The 21,852-nt window shown below is 41.2% G+C and overlaps 4 protein-coding genes across 9 annotated transcripts; 1 reads left to right on the forward strand and 3 right to left on the reverse strand.

Moving 5' to 3' along the window:
- Positions 1-720: 720 nt before the first annotated feature.
- Positions 721-4,750, reverse strand: LOC5521925 (kelch-like protein 8). The gene is made up of 3 exons (XM_032367361.2): positions 3,344-4,750; positions 2,574-2,773; positions 721-2,156 (listed from the first exon to the last, which is right to left on the reverse strand). Exons 1-3 carry the CDS (start codon positions 4,519-4,521, stop codon positions 1,732-1,734), a joined length of 1,803 nt encoding a protein of 600 aa, XP_032223252.2. The 5' UTR covers positions 4,522-4,750; the 3' UTR covers positions 721-1,731.
- A 223-nt stretch (positions 4,751-4,973) lies between these two features.
- On the forward strand, positions 4,974-12,127 carry LOC5521924 (alkylated DNA repair protein alkB homolog 8). Of its 6 annotated transcripts, XM_048733233.1 has the most exons (6): positions 6,491-7,115; positions 7,210-7,325; positions 7,541-7,715; positions 9,395-9,690; positions 10,187-10,235; positions 10,686-12,127. In XM_048733233.1, exons 3-6 carry the CDS (start codon positions 7,547-7,549, stop codon positions 11,759-11,761), a joined length of 1,590 nt encoding a protein of 529 aa, XP_048589190.1. In that variant the 5' UTR covers positions 6,491-7,115; positions 7,210-7,325; positions 7,541-7,546; the 3' UTR covers positions 11,762-12,127. The 6 variants fall into 6 exon arrangements, with proteins under 6 accessions (XP_032223153.2, XP_048589190.1, XP_032223149.2 ...); XM_032367258.2 differs by having other exon boundaries at positions 6,492-7,115; positions 7,210-7,715; XM_032367260.2 differs by lacking the exon at positions 7,210-7,325 and having other exon boundaries at positions 6,492-7,115.
- A 370-nt stretch (positions 12,128-12,497) lies between these two features.
- On the reverse strand, positions 12,498-14,368 carry LOC5521923 (chitotriosidase-1). Its single transcript, XM_001641640.3, has 2 exons — positions 13,209-14,368; positions 12,498-12,876 (listed from the first exon to the last, which is right to left on the reverse strand). The coding sequence occupies exons 1-2, from the start codon at positions 14,335-14,337 to the stop codon at positions 12,581-12,583; spliced, it is 1,425 nt and encodes a 474-aa protein (XP_001641690.2). The 5' UTR covers positions 14,338-14,368; the 3' UTR covers positions 12,498-12,580.
- Positions 14,369-20,105: 5,737 nt separating this feature from the next.
- On the reverse strand, positions 20,106-21,310 carry LOC5521922 (melatonin receptor type 1A). Its single transcript, XM_001641639.3, has one exon. The coding sequence runs from the start codon at positions 21,063-21,065 to the stop codon at positions 20,106-20,108; it is 960 nt and encodes a 319-aa protein (XP_001641689.2). The 5' UTR covers positions 21,066-21,310.
- Between the last annotated feature and the right edge of the window lie 542 nt (positions 21,311-21,852).

The raw sequence follows: 21,852 nt of genomic DNA on the forward strand, positions 1-21,852 counted from the left end.
ACACCTGCTTGTATTCACAAGCAAGGAAAAAAATAAAACAAGTTCACAAAAGGTACGTTAGCAGGATAACGATCTCTTGGAAGGATATTTTAAAATTAAAATAGAATATCCTAATTAGTTGGTTCACTTTGACTTTTTTAATGGTCAGTAGCAACTGTAAGTAATAGTTTTTTTGCTGATACAATGCAAATTCTTGAACATTCACATTCGTGCGTGAAAAAAGTATTCTGCAGGTTTTCTGGAAAACACGATGAGAGGGGGGATTAAGGCCAATTAACGAAAGGGCTAATTAGTTGTAAACTAATTGTTTGTAGGTCTATTAGGCTATGTTCAAACGACGGAAAAAATGAAAACTCTTTTCTGAAAAAAAACTTTATTCGTAAGCGCTAAATAAGTTGCTTTTTGTTGCTGTTATTTTGCGCGAGCGCCAGCGCAAGGCCTCTGTTTCCTTGTAACAGTGCAAAAATTTGTAATACCACAGGAGGCTGTCTAAGGCCTGATCGCCTTTTTTTTTGGGGGGGGGGGGGGGTAGTATTAACATTTAAAAGTCCGAGCTGAGTTGTCCTGAAAACCCGGTCCAAGTTACGTTACATAATCTGAGCTTCTACCCCGTGGCGCACGAACTGGTTCGACCACCCAAAACGTATTTTATTAGTCGGGCACGGGGTTTTCTTATCAAACACGGAGCGTACGTCGCAAAGAAGGAAATGTTTAGCCAAATTAGAGAGAAACTCGTTATTTATTTTCAGAATTTAGCCTGACAAACACTATTCCTACCGCCATTTCCCAGTCTTCGCATCCAATGTCCTTATTACCACCAGCTTTTTATGAGAACAAAATTTCCATATTTTTTTCCATTTATATAGTTTTCCAAAAAAATCCCATTATGTTTGCTTAGAGTAGCTGGTCTCTAAGGTTTAGAAGGCTTTATTGTGTGTAAATCAAACCGAGATTTTTGTCAAGTAAAAAGTCTAAACTAGTAGGCAAATCATTTGCCAGGTTAGCTGGGACACCAGACTTTGTATTTTAGCTTGAATCACTGCATTTTTTAGAATCACATTGTATATAGCAAAAAGGAAATTAACATGATGCACACAACATCGTATGATATGATTTTTTTCGCTGTGGCTTAATAGCTGACTATTTGTTCTAACATTTTCCCTCAAAAATCTAAGTAATCCCTTCAAAACTATAACCTAAACATCAACATTTGTATAAATAATATATCTTTTTAAGAATTTGATCATACAGTGTCTCACTTTCCCGATTAGAGAATCTGTCCTCTGATATAACTATTTAAAATAGATTTGGTAATATTTTCTGATGTTCTGAGTAAAGCGATTCAATATAGTTTCTGCAGGCACTGTAAAAAATATTGGCAGGTTTTCCACAAAAGGTTCACCAGGCATACCAAATTATTCACAAGTTCTACTGTAAAGGGTCTCATCTGGGAGCCCTTTTTTATGAAGCTCTTCACCTTGAAATGCTAAGGGAAATGAAAAATCAAAACCACCCATAAGGCCTGGTTTCACCAGGTCAGATTTCAACATGCCTGCGACATCAGGTGGTACTGCACTGATTATCTCGGACCTGCTTATAAGCGCTATAAGTTACTGACAACATCTTTAGCATTCTAATGTTATTCATGAGACATAAAGAAGCAAAGTGTTTGTCCAACAACCATTTGGGATATGCAGGCTTCTTTTTTTATTATTCCCAGAGGAACACGTGTTAGTATGCTTCAGCAACTGTCCTCGTTGGCTCAGGTTCCCCCCCTAACGTGTCATTGTACTCTTCAGTCGATGACCTCCTGTCCAGCTCACTTAATACCTTAAGGGCCTGCACATCACACATACACCCTGTAACACCAGAACCAGCTCGAGGGGTGCTCATCTGTGCACTTGCTTCCCACACATCCTTTGCCGGGTTGTATGACTCCATAGATCCTAAGTACTGAGTGCCATTGTGTCCCCCAACAGCCCAGATGCGTTCGCCCATTGACCCCGCCCCAACCCCACCTCGGCAGGTGCTCATGCTGGCAATGTAGCTCCACTGGTTTGTTTTAGGATCATATCTCTCTACTGAGTCAAGAGGGTTTGAATCATCAAAGCCCCCAATGGCATACAAGTACTGACCAACGACAGCTACCCCAACTCCTGTAAAAAACATACCAATCAATTATCATTTACTAATGATCCAAGAGTTCAAGAGATCTACCATAATCACTAGATCCTAGATATTCAAAAATGGTGCAGCTGGAAAATAAGAAAAGCAGACAACCATTTATGTACATAAACAAGCTGATGATAAGATGCATGTTTGTCAAGGCACCAGACTTTTCCACCAAAACGACTTCAGCCTCCTTTGATCTTGAAGACACCCCCTAATAGAAGAGTGTCTGCCTCAAACGTCATAAGGGGAGTCATATAGTAATTGTTTCTTTAAAAGTGTGTGAAATTGATATACACTGTTGTGGAATCCCTCTTTAATGCTTGTATTGTGTTATGTCAAAGTGAAGCTTAAATGATAAATAAATGAATAAACAAGTTTCCATGATAACTAGATTTACTTACCTGCTCTCCGCCTGTTCATGGATGCCACCCTGGTCCATCTCCCAGTGTGAGGGTTATACCTCTCAACAGATTGAAGTGACACAGTGCCATCGTTACCACCTACTGCATAGAGATAGCCTCCCAGCCCGGCAACACCAACACCACCTCGACGATGTAGCATTGAGGACACTATGCTCCATTCATCCGTCTCAGGATCATACCTTTGATAGAAATTCAAAATTTAACTGACATCATACGCTCTATCCCACATCAGTTTCATTTTTTAAAGCTAAGATCTACTGGGTTTACTAAAGGTGCAGGAAATATGGATGCTATAGAAGCTGGGGGTGGCCTAGTGTGTTAGCACGTCCGCCTCTCACCGGGATTGTCACTGGGATTGTTTGCGGCTACTTCCCAAGAGTTGATCGAATGATCAACCAAATAATGAAATTTGTGTTCAAGCTGAGGTTTGTCTTATGTAGACGAAAAACCCTGTTTAGTAAATTGGTGATATGAATATCCTCAAGTAATTTGTTGATGTGTGGATCATTGAAGTAGGAGAATTGACAGCCAAAGTATTTTTACAGTGGCCTGAAATGGGGCGGAAGGCATCGCATCTAGTACTTGCGTTAGGCGTAGTTTTTTTTTTCTCTCTGACTTTTGAAAAATAAAATCGCCTGATACTCGGGCTACGAATAGGTCAATAATAGATTGACAGATCTCTTATAATACTGTATTTATATGAATATGTGTCTTGGTTATTAGAATACTCAAGCATTAGCTTTGCTAACCTTTCAACTGTTTCAAAGCAAGTAGCTTCATCAAGTCCACCAGCAACATAAATAACACCCTGTAATACACCAGCAGACATGCCTCGACGGTACGTCCTCATTGGAGCAACATCAGTCCAAGTATTATTCTCTGGGTCAAAGCACTCAACACTATTCAAATGCTGGATCCCATCGTGTCCCCCAATCGCATAGACACGCCCATTCAATGATGCCACTGCAACATGACGCCTAGGTGTCGACAGTCTTGCGGTCATAAACCACGAGTCTGAGAACCAATCATAACACTCTATGCACTGGAAAGGCTCTCCAGTTTTTCCTCTGCCTCCAACAGAAAACAAGGTCCCAGCTGTTGATTTCCTTGGTTGCGTTCTAAATGAACTGACATTCACAGGGCAAAGTTTAAAGTTCTTTGCCTCATCAATAAAATTACGGCAAGCCATGTTACTGCTTAACAATGAGTTCTGCTCTACACGGTTAATTAAATAGTCTGTGGGTAGCAGAGGAAGTCTTACTTGGGAGATCAAATCTGCTATGTGTTCAGACCGTTTTTCTGGGTCATGCTCCACCCATTTCAAGATTGCCTCAAACACAATTTCCTCTGCTTTAACGTTCAAATCATCACCAGATACAATCTCGGCCAAGTGTTTTGGAGATAGCTTTAGGAACATGTCGTTGTTTACTAGCGTTGTAAAACAGCCCCGAGCGAATTTATCGGCAAAATGGATAAACTCGATGCATCCATGTAGTTCTGCATAAGCACGCATCTCCAGACAATTGGACACGTGAAGATGTCGCTTCATAAATTCGCAACATGCATAAACAACCGGATCCAGCTGAAACACAGCTGAGGCAGTGAGGAGTGACTCGATATTGTCAATGGTGATCGTGATCTTTCGCGTATACATAAAATTTATGAGTTGAATTACTGATTTCTCGGAAAGACCCTGGATCGTAATAACTTCTTGAGATGATTCTAGCATCGAATTTGTGAACATACTATGAAAATAAGCACTGCAAGAAGCCAAGACAACTCGGTGGCATCTTATTTTTCGTTCACCCGCCTTAATGGTAACATCGCAGAGTTTCTCTTGTTCCAACAGTTCGGTTAAAATCGTGAATGCTTGGCTTGGAAGATCATTGGCTTCGTACGTAAACTCTTGAATCAAAATATCACCCATTATCACTTTTCTTTTTGAGTCTCAGCCGGAAATCCTTCTCCTCTCAAGGGGTATTGATCGATAAAGCATTTCACCTTTCTTGTTGCTGGTTTAAAAAGGTCTGCTTCCTTGTTTGCAGGTGGAAAAGCTGTCAAATACCTCAATCCTTTACAATGTAGTGTTGTTGAGGCTTTGGCTAAATGGCGGTAGTGGGTACCAGGCCCTGCGCGGTGGCGCAAAATAAAATATTATACCTCTCTACCAAGACAAAGAGACCATGATGATATAAGAGAACGAATCCCCGTGGCCCATGATAACTTCAAAGAAAGCTATTTTTAGATTGCGCGAGCTTGTCAAAACAATGCATCCATATATGGTTCGCCGCGCTATATTTGGTTATGGGCACCACGAGCTAGTACTATTTCACACAAATTTTTTTCCCTCTGCACTTCTTGACTTCGTTCGCTACCTGTTTTTTTACTTTTAGCTTCCCTTCAAGGCTCGTGATCACAATGCTACTCATGGGGTGGTGTCCTGTTATCTGTTAAGTTATCTAATGTTCAGTTATCTAAATGTTATATAAATGATTGAACGGGAAGACGTCGGGGAGACGGTGAATTTGGAGTTCATTCAAGATGCACAATTCGGTAAGGTAGAATTCCTAGGCATTCTCAGAGTCTATGTTATGTATTTTAATACAAGAAGGCCTTTATTTTTCTTTGATTTATAACATTTTTAGATATTGAATGAACTTCAATTTTTCACGCAAATGTTCAGAAATCATGTCACTCAAGAAACCCTTGTCACTGGAATAAGATTTACTTCATTATAAAGACTTGAAATCTTTTATTTGTAATATGGGTGTGAATATAATGGTATTAAGGCGGGGTGGGGGGGGGGGGGGGGGTGAATAGGGGTATGTAAATCCGCCGATCCGCTACATTTTCAGGGCAAATCCGTGGATCCGCAGATATTTTTAGGTCCGCATGGTTTGACAGATAAACAATAGCATCGATTGAAATTCATTTAAAATCCGAAATTCGACCGTCCAGCAGTCAAAATCCGAAATCCGTGCCCAAATTGTCAACAGATCCGTGATCCGCCGTATTTCCAAAATCCGCCAATCCGCTGAAATAATCATCAAAATCCGTAATCCGTGAGCATTTCGGGGCCGAATCCGCCGATCCACGAACCTATTTACCCCCCCCCCCCCCTATTAAATAAAAATAAAAAAAGGAAAGGGGAAAAAAGGAAAGAAAAAAAGAAAAAAGAAAATACAATGTAAAACTAAGTAGTAACTAAAAACAATCAGAAAAGATTTAGAAAAAGAAAAAATGAAAGAAAGGAAATACAATGTAAACTAAAACTAAGAACAATCACATAATAGCTGTTGTACGTCTTATATACGTACTATTTTACCTTTTTTTAAAATTTTTTGGTCACTAACCGATGTAACTTTACTGTTTCAAGGGACCAATAAATAAAATCTGTCTGTCTGTCTGTCTGTATCTTTTTCATTAAAAGGGAATTGGAAGAGAATTGTGTTTTGTAAACACAGATTTATGATTGATTGTTGTGTTTAATTTGCGAATCAGCAGTGGAAACTTTTACTGGGGAAGTTGATTCCAGAGCCTAAAATCACGCACTTTATGCATTTCAATGTCCCAGAAACGGTTGATTGGCTCCAGCGTACTCTATGGAAGATCGTTTTTACAGTGTTCGTAAAAAAGGGTGGTATATTCGGTCAAAAAGATTTCCAAAACATCCTTTGCCGGATCACATTGCTCAAGAAGTGATCGCGCGTAAGACTAATGTTGCAGAGACGTATCTAAAAATAACTGCTTGTTCTAAAAATACTTTTTACGGACGTCGTCATTGGAACATACCCTAAAATACGGGGGATTCGTTCTCTTACATCATGGTCTCTTGTCTCTACCCAATTTTGTGTTGACTTGTTTTTAATCAACCGTTTGTTTGAAAAAAAAAAAACATCATTCGATAATTAGGAAAAGCCTTAAGTACGCGTGTGATCCAACCTTTTTTCCTTCTTCTTTTGACAAAGTATGATATGCAAAATGTGATCTTGGGTAAGACGGTCAGCGGCTATCATAAATAATGGCGGACAATATGGCGGGTATTTTGTGCCGATATGAAAATTTGCATGTATTTAGCGACACAATAGATGGTTTTCCCCCTAGCAGCTGCTTACATCAATCGACGTCAGAGATCACCTAACAAAACATACGTGCCTAGGACTTTTGCCGATTTCCGGTGCTAGCCGTTTTTAGGATTTCCAGTTCAGTGGCGAAGGGAACATTTTCTCGTCTTACATTGCTGCCTCTACTATTACCCTCTCCAAGCAACTCGTACCTTCAAACGGTGACGGTTCCTCACTACGGAAACCGGGAAGACAGAGTTACAGATCGCCATTGTGTTTAAAACGCCACGCGGTAGAGCTGCTAACAAAGAGAGCCGGTCTGCAGTTTGCAAAAGATCTGAGGTCGACTCGCCTTCGATGTTTGCCGGGCCTTTTTCCAGGATTTTGTAAATTGTATATAATTCAACTCCTCCTGAAATCTTCTGATTGATCTCTAATTTATCGCATATTTGTACAGGTAAGTTTGTCTTCTTCGCACAAATAGTTAAAATGGAGATTATAAGCTTCGAATTTTCATCAATAACAATGTGTCGATTGAATTTCGCGCACAGCTTGAAAATTTAAAGCGATGGTGTTCAAACCTGCAACTTACTCTCCAATCGCCGGGACATTTTGTCGGTTATGCGAGAGCAACTGGAAAACCACACATCTGATAACTGACACACAAGTAATATTCCTTTCCTCGTAGTTATTTTTACGTTACAAAACTTAACCTCAATTGAAATATTCAGGGTTTTTTTCACTACAGTTTATTCCGTTTGCTATGGAAGTGCATTTATTTCTTACAGTGGGGAAACATGTGATATCTATGTCTATGGCCAGCAAATGATCGACATAATATTATTTCTTGTTTGTTGTTCTCTGTTTGTCATAACACCCAAGTAGAAAATGCTGCAGATGCTACAATTTACTTGTCCGGAAGACCTCGAAAAACGCTTTGTGCACGAGACATACGAAGAGATCGCCCCTGGTTTTAGAAATGCAAGATACAAGGCATGGCCTTGTGTTACTCAATTTATCAAGGCCCAACCAAAAGGCAGCGTCATAGCTGATATTGGTAAGAGCCTGGTAACAAGTTATCTATTTTACTTGACGATCTTTAATAAGTAGCATTACAGAACATGTTGAATCATTAATGGTAATATTGAGGTTTTACCATTTTTGAAAGAGAATGAAACTCATTATAATTTCTTTGGATTGCTTCATCTTTTCTACCAGAATTATAAAATTCCACAGGGGGTAATATTTTAATTTTTCTAATATACTTTATTTTATTTTATTTTGCTATATATGGCAATTGTTTAGTTTTTGTTTTTGTAGCTCGTGATTCAGAAAGTATTTTATTCATAGCAGAATCAGAAAGACACATCACAAAGGTTGAATATGGGTATTTGAATTTTAGCCCCAGGGAAAGCATATTGATCAATTTATACACAACTAATGTATGATTTAATTTAAAACATGAAACACCCTTTAAACTTTTTCACCAATATTTAATCATAATTACAAACCATAAAATAAAAAATATATCTTGAATTTATTTAAGTTGTTGTTAAGGAGGATTCTATTTCATGATGCAGACATGGACCCACTCTAGACAAAAATGGCTATAATGGATCCTATCATTTTGATCTGAAATGTATTGTGGGAAGTTTAAGTGCTTCTTATAGGACAGCACATTATACTTTTTCACAAAGTTTTATCAAAACCATATTGAAAAAATCATTTCATGGGTTTTCTTTAGTCATTTGTATTAAGAGAGCAAACAAGTGGTTAAACACGTTAGACATATCTCCAAGCATATGCAAATATTTATTTTAGAATAATACAGCCATTTTTATCTTTGAAAGATGATATTCCCGGAGACAAATAATACCATAAAGGAAAGTGATTCTATACTATAGTTTGAATGACTTATCATTATTTAACAACTTTAAGGGTATTGTTATCTTCATTATGATTACCTTTTTCGATATGCATCTGCGAGAAGCTTACCAGATCACCTTTTATTGTACATGTTAAACCCACATACAAATACACACATTTTCAGAATTCAAGGTAATTGAGTTCTTATTTATCTTCTAGTATTTACTACAAAATCAGACTGAACGTTTTCTTTTAAGTGTTCCTTTCCTTTTTAATTGCAGCGAGGAAAATACTTAGGCTCTATTTCCAACCATAGCTAGGCTTCATCGGCATCCCATACTGTGGGCGGCATCCCATACTGTGGGCTCACAGAAACTAGCTGGAGCTAGTTAGAGCTAGAGTCTTAGTAGGAAACACAATCTTTCTAGATTAATTAACTATTTATTAATGCCTCTAAAAGTTATTTCTAGTTTCTGACATCTCATGCCTATAACACTGTCAATAAAAGCATTAGACTGTATGTTTCCTATAAAAGGGGAGTAGTTATAAATCAAACAATTTTTTTGTTCAGCAGGGGTATTCTTAAGAACAAGCTCTTGTACCGTATATGTATTTTCATTGTTTTTATGTCTAAAAACTAGAGTTTCAATATGCATCGGATCATGTTTCTACACCAGTATTTTAGCTTATTCTTGGCTTTGAATTTTATGAGTGTGATCTTAATGTTTTTTCTGTACATGATGACACTAAATATTTTGAAAGTTGTTAAGTTTGCATTCTGTGAGTGAGATCATATTTTTGCCTTAGTATTTGGTTTTTGGTTATAGTGTAGACTTTTATTTGATTGATAGTTTAACATTGCTCTTTCAGGCTGTGGGACTGGTAAATACCTTAGTATTTCTACAGATGCCTTTATTACAGGATCCGATTGCTGTCCTAAGTTTGTAGAAATTGCAAGAGAAAGGCAGCATGAAGTTTCCCTCTGTGACAACTTGTCTCTGCCATACAGAGATGACTGCCTTGATGCTGTGATCTCAGTGGGGGTTATCCATCACTTGGCTTCCTCTAAGAGGAGATTGCAAGCCATCTGCGAGCTGGCAAGGGTATTAAGGCCTGGTGGCAAGATGATGCTTTGTGTTTGGGCAATGGAACAGAAACATAGAAAGGTAAACTCAGACTTGTTGTCAATGCTATTTAAATACCTGAGCTTTTTGTCCAAAATTGACATTTTTGCCAGGCTTGTAGGCCTGTAGCCTGTAGCCAGGTGGGGGGGGGGAGCGTTTACCACCCACCCTTTTAGCGGACCATTTTCTCTTAGGGACGTAGCTTGCTCTAGCTCACAGCGGTCTTCAATTTCCCTTTATTTGAGTGGAAACGCCCCTGGCCACGGGCATGGCTTTTAATAATAAAAAATAAGAAATAGCGAAAGCAAAATTGAGAAAAAGTGTAACTAGGTGGTCTGTCTAGGCAATGTGGAAATAGGAACAATTAACATACATAAGGTTGTATATTTATATTTAACGTTTCTTGAAAATGAACTGTTTTGTTGAAGTTTTAAGTACTACATTGATGGAGAATGCTTTTAGGGACTAAGATATTCTTCTTTTGTCACTTTATCATTTGGTGTTTTGGTTGTCAGATACATTGTTCTTGTGATTTCAGTTTCATGGCCAGGATGTGTTAGTACCTTTCAGACCTCACAAAAACAGAAGTAAGTCGAAGTTTGCTTGCTTTTAGGCTTTTGTTTCTAATCCTAATGATGTTGGCCGAGAAAAAAAACGAATTACTATTTGAGCACTTTTGAACACCGAATACTACAGTCGTGATAGGTACAAATAAAAGATAAATACATTCGGGAAGCAATCACCCTGAAATCACAGCTGAAATTCTGAATTATTAAGAGCGCAGATACAACGTGGACGAGTAAAAAACTGTTTGTGGTACTTGATTCCTGCTAATGAAATGAAATGAAATGAAAAAAAGTAAAAAAAAAAAACTAATTATGTGTTGGTGGCTTAACACGTTGGCGGATACAGTACAGTAGTGTTTTTGTGTGTGTCCGTGTTTCCCGCTCGTGTCTTTGAGCCGCACACCTCTCTCCCTCCCCATAAGAGTGTGGCCTAAACTTGTTCTGACATTTTCGCCTGTTGCCTTTTCGCAGTGAGAAGAAGACATCAAGTCCTGAGACCAACACCAAAGCAGCAATCTCCGATTCAGCAGAGCAAATTAGTTCACGACCAAACTAGACCCAGGTCGAGGTCCTGTGGCGCACTTAACGTTTTAGGCACTTCCAGGGATCCCGATAGTACCAGAGGCAGCAATGATGACCTATCGCTCACTAACAGCACATCGGAGTTTCATGCGCTTAGGGAACTGCTGCTCACGCTAAAAAACAGAAAAGAGCTCCTGATGAGTAACATAAACGCTCAGGTTGTAAAGCTCCATTCGGATAAGGACGCTGGTAGACTTAACACGCTGTTATCCAAGCTGCTAAAGACGCTCTTCGATGAGCGAGAGACTGAAAAGAAGATTGGTTCAGATCCAGATAAAGAGCGAGGCTTACCTAACATTCCTAACTTGCTTTCAGCATTTGTGAAGAAGATTTTTAAGGAAAAGGATGAAAAGCAACTAGTTAACAATGATACTGCCCAAGAAGATGTGGAGATTTCGTCACTGTCGACAGAGAGTCGTCACCCAGAAGCCACGTCAAGGCAGAGATGGCTCTTTGACAGGGTCGGTTCGTTTGATAGTGACTGCAGTGAAACAGACTTAGAGGTAAGCAAACAGTTACTAGATATTCAAGATGAGTCGAGTGAGAGGTCAGAGGCGAATCTTTTATCAGAGAAAACAGATGGCGGCAGCGACCCGGATAAAGTTGCCACCAAAATACCAATGCATTTTTTAGCTAGATTGATGGAGACGCTTTCGTCCTCGAGCGAGACTGAAAGCGATGGTTCGATATCACCTGATTTATTCAGCTCCGACTCGGAGATTCCTAGAACTATCGATCCCCCAAAAGAAGAGAATTCGCCCCCGATTGAAACCAGCCCTGCGTCTTCAATCAAGTGTTGCCCTAGCGATGCTGATAGTAATCGTTACAAAGCACTACAGCGGTTCTACCACGTGTTTCGCGAGGGGGAACTTACAGACCTCATAACCAGAAACATTTCAACAGCCGAAGTCATTCAGGAGTTTTATCATCATGGAAATTGGGTGATTGTTGTTGAGAAACTCTGACTGACTCTTACCTTGTCGTTGACAAGTATTTTTAGTGTTCCTTTAGTCATTGATTTGTAGGTATTTCTAAAAACGCTTGTTAGACCTTGCATATAGAGGTATTTTTAAAGTTCCTTAGCACATTTTTAAAGCATATTATATTATCTTCCATGAAGAAATACAGATATACGTTGTTGTGTCTGACATAGACAAATCATTTTTAATATAAGTAAAGCAAAAGATGTTTTTAATATTTTTATAGTGAATATTCTCTATTCCAAACGCTGCAGGTTTTACGAGATTATCACGCTTATTTATTTTTATCTTGTTTGTATATGGAAACAAATTTTAACTATGATTGAATAAAGAAGCTTGATATAAAATCTATAATTTGTTTCTAGTTTAGTTAAAGGCTTTACGCCACAGATTAGCTTTGCCTGTTTTCAAAGTTCCTCCACCCCAGGGAAGGGAGCGTCATATGGTTTCCATATGACTTATCCTAAAAAAAAGTTCGTAACTCGGTCATTTATGATCCCTGATAGGATCACAGAAAAAGAAAAAGTTTCAATCGAGAAAATGTGATGTTTTGCACTATCTGTGCGCATTCCTCCGACTCGTAAATCATAAACGTGTGCAGCTTTCACATCCCCTCCCTGCCAGCCCAAGGTCCTGAAATCAGTTGATGAAAGCGGATGAATTATTGAACTTGTGATAGGAAAAGTCGCCAAAAATATGACGGTTAACAGAGACTACGCTGGTCATTCAATTTTAGTTTATTACGACTCCACCAGTACATTCAAACCTTTCGCTACGACCTAGTCCATACTGGGGTTTGATGGCCTAGGAGCACTTGCAGTGGGTTGCGGGGCAGAAACCAACGGCGCAGTTAGTTGTGCACCATACATCCATGTTAGCGCTTTTAAAAGGAGGGATAGATACGCAGGAACCTCCTGTGGGTGGAGCAGTAGGCGGGGCTTCAGTGGGCGGCACGGGAGGTGCAGGTGTGTCTGGTGGGGGAGGTGTCTCTGGTCCAGGGGGTGGCGTCACCGGTGGTGGGGGTAGGGTCCCTGTAGGGGGCGGGGGAGGGACGTACCCTCCGAGGTATTTCTTGACCGCGTTCATCAGGGGGTAGTTGCCTGTAAATTGAATAAAGTGTTAGACGAGTTATGCAATGTTCTAGTCAATAGTTATAATTCAAGATGTTAAAATGGTGGTTCAATGTCCGAAAACTATACCAGAAGCTTCAAACACCTCAACTGCCTCACTGCATCCTAGACTGATTAATTTATCTCCTTAAAATCAAAGACTTGATCCATCAGACCCTGCATACTACACGGCCTACAGGACACCCGGAAACCTATAGTGCATAATGAACCTTTTCCAAACTCAAGTGAACTAAAATTCCAGCAAATGTTTTTGGATTGGTGCGTCAAGCCTGAACCGCGTTCCATGAGCTAATGTAACAAACCTTTGCCGCATGATGAGCCATCGAAGTCATCCAGGTCCAGGGCCCAGAACATCGCCCCGGCCAATCCCTTAGCCTTGATAACCTCTTCAACTTTGAGCTGGAGGCTTCTCTCGTCGTCATATCCCACCCATACGTCGGCCCAGTCCTGCTTGACGTACCCGTAGGGAGCTCTGACCTCGCTTTGGTCCGTCTTCATGGTCTTCATCTTGGGCATCATGTCGCAAATCTCGTAGTAGGACAGGAAACCTGACTCTCTAGTGTAAGGTCCACGGGGCGGGTTACCGTTGGCTGGTGCGCCGATACCGTTTTTTTCCTTAAAGGTAAGCTTAAAGGAGCGGCCGTATGTTCCCAAGCCAAGTGCGATCTTACTAGGAGGAGCCCCCATGTCGATCCAGTATTGGGTAGCAAACTTGACAGTCAGGATTTCGCCAGGAGGGCCTTCTAGTGAGGTGTGATGACCAGTTTGCGGCTCCCACTTTCCTCTCAAGTCATACGCCATCAGATTGATCAAATCCAGGATCTTGCCGATTTTCTCTACTTCGTACGCTTTGTCGATAGTGTTCTTTCCGGCGGATACGGCGGCAGTCAGGAGGAGTCTTGGTTTGCCTGTCTGCTTACCCTCGGCGATGAATGCGTTCATCAACTCCTGGCAGAGAACAGTGAAGCGCTGTTTGTCTTCGGGAGGTGAGCCTCCCCTGGTCGCGGGGTACTCCCAGTCGAGATCTAGACCATCAAACCCCCATGTCCTCAGGATACGGATGACAGAGTCGATAAACACCTTCCTGGTGGCAGCGGTTTTCACCATTCGACTAAAGGGAGAGTTGGCGTTCTCGTGATTCCACCCACCGACGGCCAACAGTGTCTTCAACTCAGGGTTCTTCTGCTTGAGCGCGTTGAACCTTGGGTACAGCTTATCGTCGTTCCACTCGTACATCGCCAGCTCGTTTTTCTGGTTGATTTTGGCGAAGGAGTACATCAAGTGAGTGCAAAGGTCTGCGGGGATGTCCTCAGGCCAAAACTTGGCCCTGCCCTGACGATACTGGGACCAATTGGTGTGGTAACACACACGGACATAGTTACCCGTGGCGCACGCGGCGACCGCCAGAAGTAAGATAGTGAGCAACTCCATTGTTCTTGTCCCAACACAGAATGAATTCTCGTACAGAATCGTGCGAATTTATGCCTTGAAAGGACTCAACACCTGTAGCGGGTACCCACTGCTGCATGTCACCTTGGTGGACACATGACATTCATGTGGGGGTTGGAGTGTTTGTCTTAACTGTCTTTAGTATAACACAGATGTTTATAGCAAACATGTAAGCTCTGAACTTACTGTTAACACTGCCCGACTTTCCTTAGTAGTTTGCGCCCAGTTCTAGGCAGCTGTCTTAAGCTGTGCACCAAGATGTGAAGTGAGAGGCATGTCACACTACGTGGCATGTCGCGTTACATATGGGCGACTCAATCCATAGTCTGTCGCTTGGTTTATTCAGCTTTATAGCCCTCGTTTCCTTCAAAATACGAAACAGTCTTATTTCCTATGGTATGGAACACATTCTTAGATTAAATAGATCAATGGCAAAGCCCGCCAGGTAGTTTTTTTTTATAAAAATGTCAAATACTCCTTTCTTATTGTTTTACTATTGAAAATAAATCGGTTTAATTGCAAGAATACTTTTATAAAGGTCGAATTCTAATTCTTTATTCACGATATTTTATTGAAAGCATCTATTCGCTTGAATGAGAGGTTCGAAAGGATTCTTTGAGTTAGTCGGTATTTGTGGTAGGGGGGGGGGGGGTTGCCGTGGAAAAGGGTGGAATTCGTTTCATTTGATGAATGGATTCGATTTAGGATTGGCTCGAGTCCTGTCATTGTGACGCAATTCTGATTTTTTGTTTCTAGGTGACCAACGGGGACAAGGTACCCTATCATTTTTACAACTTATATGTGCAAGAAATATTTAAAAAAAGGAATCGATCTATGTTGGATTTGCAATAATAAACAGCTTCATGGACATAAATGGATGCTCGAGCTCGAAAATCACTCTAGGATTGCGCGCAATGCATTATGGCCTGAATACACTCTTTTTTCTTAAGAACGTCTAATTTTCAGTTGATGCTAGGACGTTCATACTTTTGGAGCATTTCAAGGCCGAAAATGTTCTCACGATGTTCTTCAATTTTAGTGCTTATTAAAGTATAATACCCAATAAATTATTAGGAAGAGAATTTCACAAAAAAGCAATTTAAAGCAGGCGCGTACCCAGGATTGGCTGGGGGGAGGGGGGTGTGCAGGTATCATATGGAAAAAGCCTAGTATTTGAAGATTCCTTAATATGACCCACTTTTTGGCCGCCAAGGGGGGGGGGGGGAGTTGCGCGCGCACCCTGTGCACCCCTCTGTGTACGCGCCTGTTAATTAAGGCAACTATTTTGAACACAATTCGATTCTGCATTTTAGAACGCATCACACTAACAAAACAATATTTTGCTGCTCTCTGAGCTTCGTTATGGTCTTAGCATGTTCTTAAAATCAGAAGTAAGAAAGTCTTACTTTTTTTCTAAACCCACTTCATGGCATGTCAACGAATTTGAACAGCTGTCGAAGCTGGGGTGTCTGCGTCTTGACAAGAAGTGAAGTGTCAAGCCTAACAAACACACCCGCGTGTCATTTGCGTGACGGGACATGTCGTGACAGCTGGGGGCCACAGGACCCGAAATGATCCCAGGACCCGAAACGTTCCCAGGACCCGAAATGATCCCCAAAAGTACCCCAAGTGATCCCGGGACCCGAAACCATACCGAGGAGTCCCCGAAATCGACCTCAAGGAATTGCGGTAATGGAGAAAGGGAAAGCAAAAGAAATCACTTGCAATTCTTAAATCATAATTGAGGGTTTTGCAAAACAAATACAGAACAAAACAAATACACAACTTTTAATTGCTACTGAAAGGAATACAACATTAACATAGCACAGCCTTGCTCAGAACAACCAAACTGTTGACCTTCCATCACACTCTAAACATTTGCAGTTCGGACACATGACTCTGACAATATAAATTTTGTTTCCGGTAAACATCACGCCAAAAAATCCATATTCATTGACAACCAAACGTGTAGTTCTTCACGAAATCCATGTTCCCATGAGCGAATATTTACCGACACATTTTAGGCAGCCGGTTTGGCCGAGAAGATGGCGTAATAACAAAAGCACACTGAGTAATGCACTAGAACAACCCTTTTACTACCGTTGCAAGATGTGGCTTTAGTTGAAAGCAATATTTATGTGAGTTTTGAATTTTCTTCATGTAGTCGGCCGTACAACCCTGCATGATCTCATGATAGGTATTTCATTCACCGAATACAAACAAACATGCACAAAAGTACAAACCTTAAGAATAACCTTATGTTTTATATGTGGATCGATGTGGAGACTAGAAATGATTTATTCACGCCTGGTTCTTCAAATTACTATCATGGGAATTGTCATTTGACCCCAATTTCTGACTCAACCACTGTATTTCCCGCGCAGTCGTAAATTAAAATGTTGGACTATAGTTTTAGTTAATGTAAATTCCCTGATAGTAACACAAATAACGCTAAAATGTTTCATATGTTTTTAAAACTGAAAGCCAATCCTTCCACATTCCTTTTGTTTGTCCATTACTCCTTGGGGTTCATTTCGGGACTCTTGGGATCGTTTCGGGTCCCGGGATCATTTTTGGGACTTTTGGGGACCGTTTCGGGTCCTGGGATCAGTTGGGGGACTTTTGGGGATCGTTTCGGGTCCCGGGATCAGTTGGGGAACTTTTGGGGATCGCTTAGGGTCCTGGCAACAGTTGGGGAACTTTTGGGGATCGTTTCGGGTCCTGGGATCAGTTGGGGAACTTTTCTTTTGGGGATCGTTTTGGGTCCCGGAATCAGTTGGGGAACTTTTGGGGATCGTTTCGGGTCCTGGGATCAGTTAGGGAACTTTTCTTTTGGGGATCGTTTTGGGTCCCGGGATCAGTTGGGGAACTTTTGGGGATCGTTTCGGGTCCTGGGATCAGTTGGGGGACTTTTGGGGATCGTGTCGGGTCCCGGGATCAGTTGTGGAACTTTTGGGGATCGCTTAGGGTCCTGGCAACAGTTGGGGAACTTTTGGGGATCGCTTCGGGTCCCGGGATCAGTTGGGGAACTTTTGGGGATCGCTTAGGGTCCTGGGATCAGTTGGGGAACTTTTGGGGATCGTTTCGGGTCCTGGAATCAGTTGGGGAACTTTTCTTTTGGGGATCGTTTTGGGTCCCGGGATCAGTTGGGGAACTTTTGGGGATCGTTTCGGGTCCTGGGATTAGTTGGGGAACTTTTCTTTTGGGGATCGTTTTGGGTCCCGGGATCAGTTGGGGAACTTTTGGGGATCGTTTCGGGTCCTGGGATCAGTTGGGGAACTTTTCTTTTGGGGATCGTTTCGGGTCCCGGGATCAGTTGGGGAACTTTTGGGGATCGCTTAGGGTCCTGGGATCAGTTGGGGAACTTTGGGGATCGTTTCGGGTCCTGGGATCAGTTGGGGAACTTTTCTTTTGGGGATCGTTTTGGGTCCCGGGATCAGTTGGGGAACTTTTGGGGATCGTTTCGGGTCCTGGGATCAGTTGGGGAACTTTTCTTTTGGGGATCGTTTTGGGTCCCGGGATCAGTTGGGGAACTTTTGGGGATCGTTTCGGGTCCTGGGATCAGTTGGGGAACTTTTCTTTTGGGGATCGTTTCGGGTCCCGGGATCAGTTGGGGAACTTTTGGGGGATCGTTTCGGGTCCTGGGATCATTTGGGGAACTTTTCGTTTGGGGATCGTTTCGGGTCCCGGAATCAGTTGGGGAACTTTTGGGGATCGTTTCGGGTTCTGGGATCAGTTGGGGAACTTTTCTTTTGGGGATCGTTTCGGGTCCTGGGATCAATTGGGGAACTTTTGGGGATCGTTTCGGGTCCTGGGATCAGTTGGGGAACTTTTAAAGATCGTTTCGGGTCCTGTACAGGCCGGTTCTTGAAAGGTCGATTACCTTAACCCTAGGTCAGCACCTAGTTACCTCTAATTCATTGCCAAAAGTGTCATTTGCAGGATTCGAGTTGGTGCGTGACACTAGCGAGACAGATTAATTTCAAGTATAAATTTCATGTAACTTTCTGTCTTTCCTAGCACAATCATCGAGTCAGCATCACAACGAAGGTCGCATAACAAAGCGAGTTGTTAGGACATTTGATCCTTACATTGTTTTTGTTTAACGTCTTTTATGTCAAAACTTTAGTTCTACTACAATGGGAGGCCTGTGTTACGCCAACGAAACCGCAGGTTAGCGAGTTAACCCACCTCGCGAGCACGGTTAGATTTTACCTCCAAACTAACCCATAGTTAGCGTTAACCAGCGTTTCGGGAACAGAACTAATCCAGGGGTAAAGTTTTAATAATGGGTTAGGGCAAATCTAACCCTGGGTTAGCGCTAATCGGCTTTCCAGGAACCGGCCCCTAATAAAGTTGAGAGGACGGGGTGTCATTCTAGCCAAGGGATCTTGCATAGACGGTAAACCACGGGAACTAGAATACTTTGTCAGCGATTTCTTTATAAAATAAACAAAAAGGAATCCCCAATGTATGTTGATAAATACAAAAAGCCCAAATTGTCGTGAACAGAAGAATAAAAAAATTCACAAAAAACTGGTGTTCGACTCTGCCAAATATTCGTCTTTAATAAGACTTCTTCAGGGCAGACTGAAAAACACTGTTAAATGAAAAAAGCCAAAACGGCCCCAAAAAAGGAGCCTTTTCGATGGGTTGAAATTGGTGCTAATTTAGGGGGCCGTTTCGGCTCGTTCTGTACCATTATGGCACCAATTTCGGGACTAAAATGGCCCCTGTTTTGGGGCTGAATTGGACTTTAGCAGGGCTATATTGGAAAACTGATGGGCTGTGTTAGGTTTTAGAGTGTTGAATCGGCTATTCAAAAAAACGGCTCTATCGAAAACGGCACCCCGTAAAAGAACCATTTTGGCCCCACAAAGTGTCACTTCAAAACCATACCCCTTAAAGAACCATACAAAACCATCATTCATGACAAGCCAACATTTTAGGTGAATCGTTATAAGCATATTTACACCAGAATAGAGGCGCGAGACGCAGGAACATTACAACTGACAAAAACGCTCTTGTTCTAGAAAAGCGCGCGCTATGGATAAAAAGAATTTACACATCTCCACGTGGGTTCCTACTACAAAAAAGTCGTCACTATTAAGACCCCGCGGGTAGATAGACATAAGCCGATAAGTCCACTGACATTCCCTTTCCCTAAGCTGAGCCTCAGAGTTACACTTATCTATAAATTGTACCGTTACATTATTAAAAACTAAATGATTGTCGCAATAAAAAAGTTGATAGATAATGTCATCCTTTACTCTCTCACTAACCCCGGTAATCTAGGGTGCTTATTTAACCTACTTTTGTGATTATTAAAACACTAATACTAATACGGTTACTAGTACAGTGGGGGAGTCTACTATGGGTCTATGTATGTATTTGTTAATTTATCTAGCCGGGAACTTTTGTCCTACTCCTAATGAGGATTTTAATGCAAAAGCAGGAACAAGAAGGGGGTATAGGGGAGGATTATTCCTGCCTTAGGAACTCCCATGAAAGCTAAAATTCGCAAATTCGCCTCCTGACGTATATGTCGGTGTTTACTCCAAATCTTTCACATTCCCTTGTAGGCAAAATCCTGTTCCCGGACAACAAAATTTCCGTTTTTCGTCCTAGATAAGAACGAATCCAAGTTCCTGGCTTACTACTTCAGTAGGTGATACCGCCTTCAGAAGTCTAAGATAAATTAATCACGTAGTCCGAATTGATTAGACCAGCGTCGCAAGGTGCAGTCTAGATTAGTTACTTCTCGTCTGAAGTGTAATACCAGTGTCGCAGGATGTAGCCACCGGGTGAACTACAATTCTTCTTGAGCATCTCAAAATTGCCTTGAATTCAGCCCTAAAAGCGCTGTTCATAGCGTGATAAATAAACACATTGATAGCGCTTGAGACTCCTCCCATCACCGAATAAAATACGAATACCTCTCGAGGTAACCTTCCGTGAAACATGCGCACAGCCTCGATGACAGGAATCTGCATGTAGCAAAGAACGAACGCAAGAAGGACGGCGAATAAAGTTTTCGTTGCGTTGATGTCGTTAGTGCTTGGCCCGCGCCGCATGTGCGCAGTTTGCTTTTTGTGGTGGCGAATTTTCAGGTAAATCTTCAGGTAGAAGAAACACATGAGAGCAAACGGTAAAACAAAAAATAACAACGCCACTGCTAGAGAGGCGAACCGGGAGATGTTTTCGCCATCAACGAAGCAAAACAACTTGCCCGGATCGAACTTGAATTTAGTTTTTAGCATGAAAACTCCGACAACTGCTGACACGAGAGCGAAAAGAATTGACGCGATTGTCTTTCTGTGTGAGAAATATTTGGAATAGCTCGCTGACTTGATAATTTTCACGTAACGGTTAAGGGATATGAGAAACATGATTATGATTGCTGCAAAGCCAAACTGAGGCACCAGGTAACCCTGTATTTGACAAAGAGTGTCCCCGTAAGGCCATCTGCCCGTGAGAACGACACCGAGAGTCAACGACATAGTTAGTGCTGCTGTCAGAATGTCAAGGACCGCTAGCGCAACCACGTAGTAGTTTGTAGTGCTTCGTAGCCTTGGCTGACGATAGATAGCGACGCACACGAGTGTGTTTCCAAGTATCGTCACAAGAATGATCACGAGAAATACCGCAAACTCCACAGCGATAGTCGCGGGTCTACGCTCCTGTAAAGCTTCATTAAACTCTTGGTTCATTTTTCAAATTTCTATCGCGAGGTTTCTTTGGTGAGCTACTTTTGAGATAAGACGAAACTTTTCCTTATTCTATTCGCTTTTGTGACACACTAGCAAGATGAAGAAGTTTTTAATTATAATTTATTACTAGGAAAAACAAATAAAGCTTTTATTATCACATCATTCTATCCTTTTTAATCAAAACCGAACATTGATTGATATCTTTTTGGAAAAAGAACAGATGCTTACTAAATAATTAAATGCAAATAATTAATTATGCCTTATTCTTTATTAACTATGCTTTATTCGCTACAGATAGGAGATATATCAATAAGCCTCTTTTTCTAACCATGTAATGAAGAAAGTAATTAAATTTACGCGAGAATCCACTATCAGGAAAACCAAAATTGGTCTAGATAGAACCCCGACTACAATCTTTTTTTATAAGAACGTCTAACTTTCAGTTGACTAGGCTGGGCTGGGCTGTTCTTTTTTTTTTTTTTTGACATTTTAAGGCTGAGTATGTTCTTAACGATGTTCTTAAATTTTAGTGTATATAAGAATATGATACTCAATAAATTATTAGGAAGAGAACTACACTACTGATCAATAGCAATAATAAGGTTGTTACTATGAACACAACTCGATTCTGCATTTTACAGTTTTAAAAACGCATCAGGACTAAAAAAGAAAACAAATTCAGCCTCGGCATGTTCTTAGGATGTGCTTAAAATTTGGTGAACTCTCAGCCTGGACGTTCTTTCAAAAAAGAGTGTACTCAACCCCTCCACTGAATCAAAACATTAAA

Source organism: Nematostella vectensis, chromosome 10, assembly GCF_932526225.1.
Source record: "Nematostella vectensis chromosome 10, jaNemVect1.1, whole genome shotgun sequence".
Taxonomy (NCBI): Eukaryota; Metazoa; Cnidaria; class Anthozoa; order Actiniaria; family Edwardsiidae; genus Nematostella; species Nematostella vectensis.